At 47.3% G+C, this 366-nt stretch overlaps 1 protein-coding gene across 1 annotated transcript in view; it reads right to left on the bottom strand.

The window, feature by feature from the left end:
• ABCA5 (ATP binding cassette subfamily A member 5) overlaps positions 1 to 236 on the bottom strand; it is a gene marked incomplete at its 3' end in the record, with an annotated part of 54,083 nt that extends 53,847 nt beyond the window's left edge. The window contains exon 1 of the mRNA XM_018559443.1: positions 135 to 236. Within this exon, the coding sequence (XP_018414945.1) occupies positions 135 to 236 (102 nt within the window). The remainder of the gene's footprint in view (positions 1 to 134) is intronic.
• Positions 237 to 366: the final 130 nt, after the last annotated feature.

The raw sequence follows: 366 nt of genomic DNA, 5'->3' as shown, positions 1-366 counted from the left end.
AGCGGACCCCTTTAGAAGAGTCCCAGCGGCTCCCCTTTAGAAGAGTCCCAGCGGCTCCCCGCAGCCAGCGCCGCGAGGGATACCGGAACCTGAATCGGTATGCACGAAGCCTCGGACCGGAGGAGCCGCTTTACCTGCAACGTGTCCTTCTTCGTCCTACACTTGATCAGGTAATTCTTGTAGAGGAGGGTTTTGGTTTGCGCCCAGACGCCGACATCTTTGATTTCGGAGGTCATTTTGGAAAACCTATAAAAAAATAAAACACAATGTTAAAGAGACCCTGTCACTAAACAATTGCAGGTAAAAGGACAAAAATCAGAAATCAGATTTTATATTCAATTGCTAGAAACTTTGACTATTCTAGGA

Source organism: Nanorana parkeri, unplaced genomic scaffold, assembly GCF_000935625.1.
Source record: "Nanorana parkeri isolate BGI_ZX_2015 unplaced genomic scaffold, ASM93562v1 scaffold394, whole genome shotgun sequence".
Lineage (NCBI taxonomy): Eukaryota > Metazoa > Chordata > Amphibia > Anura > Dicroglossidae > Nanorana > Nanorana parkeri.
The sequence above is the reverse complement of the archived record's forward strand: the minus strand, read 5'-3'. Positions and strand labels throughout refer to the sequence as shown.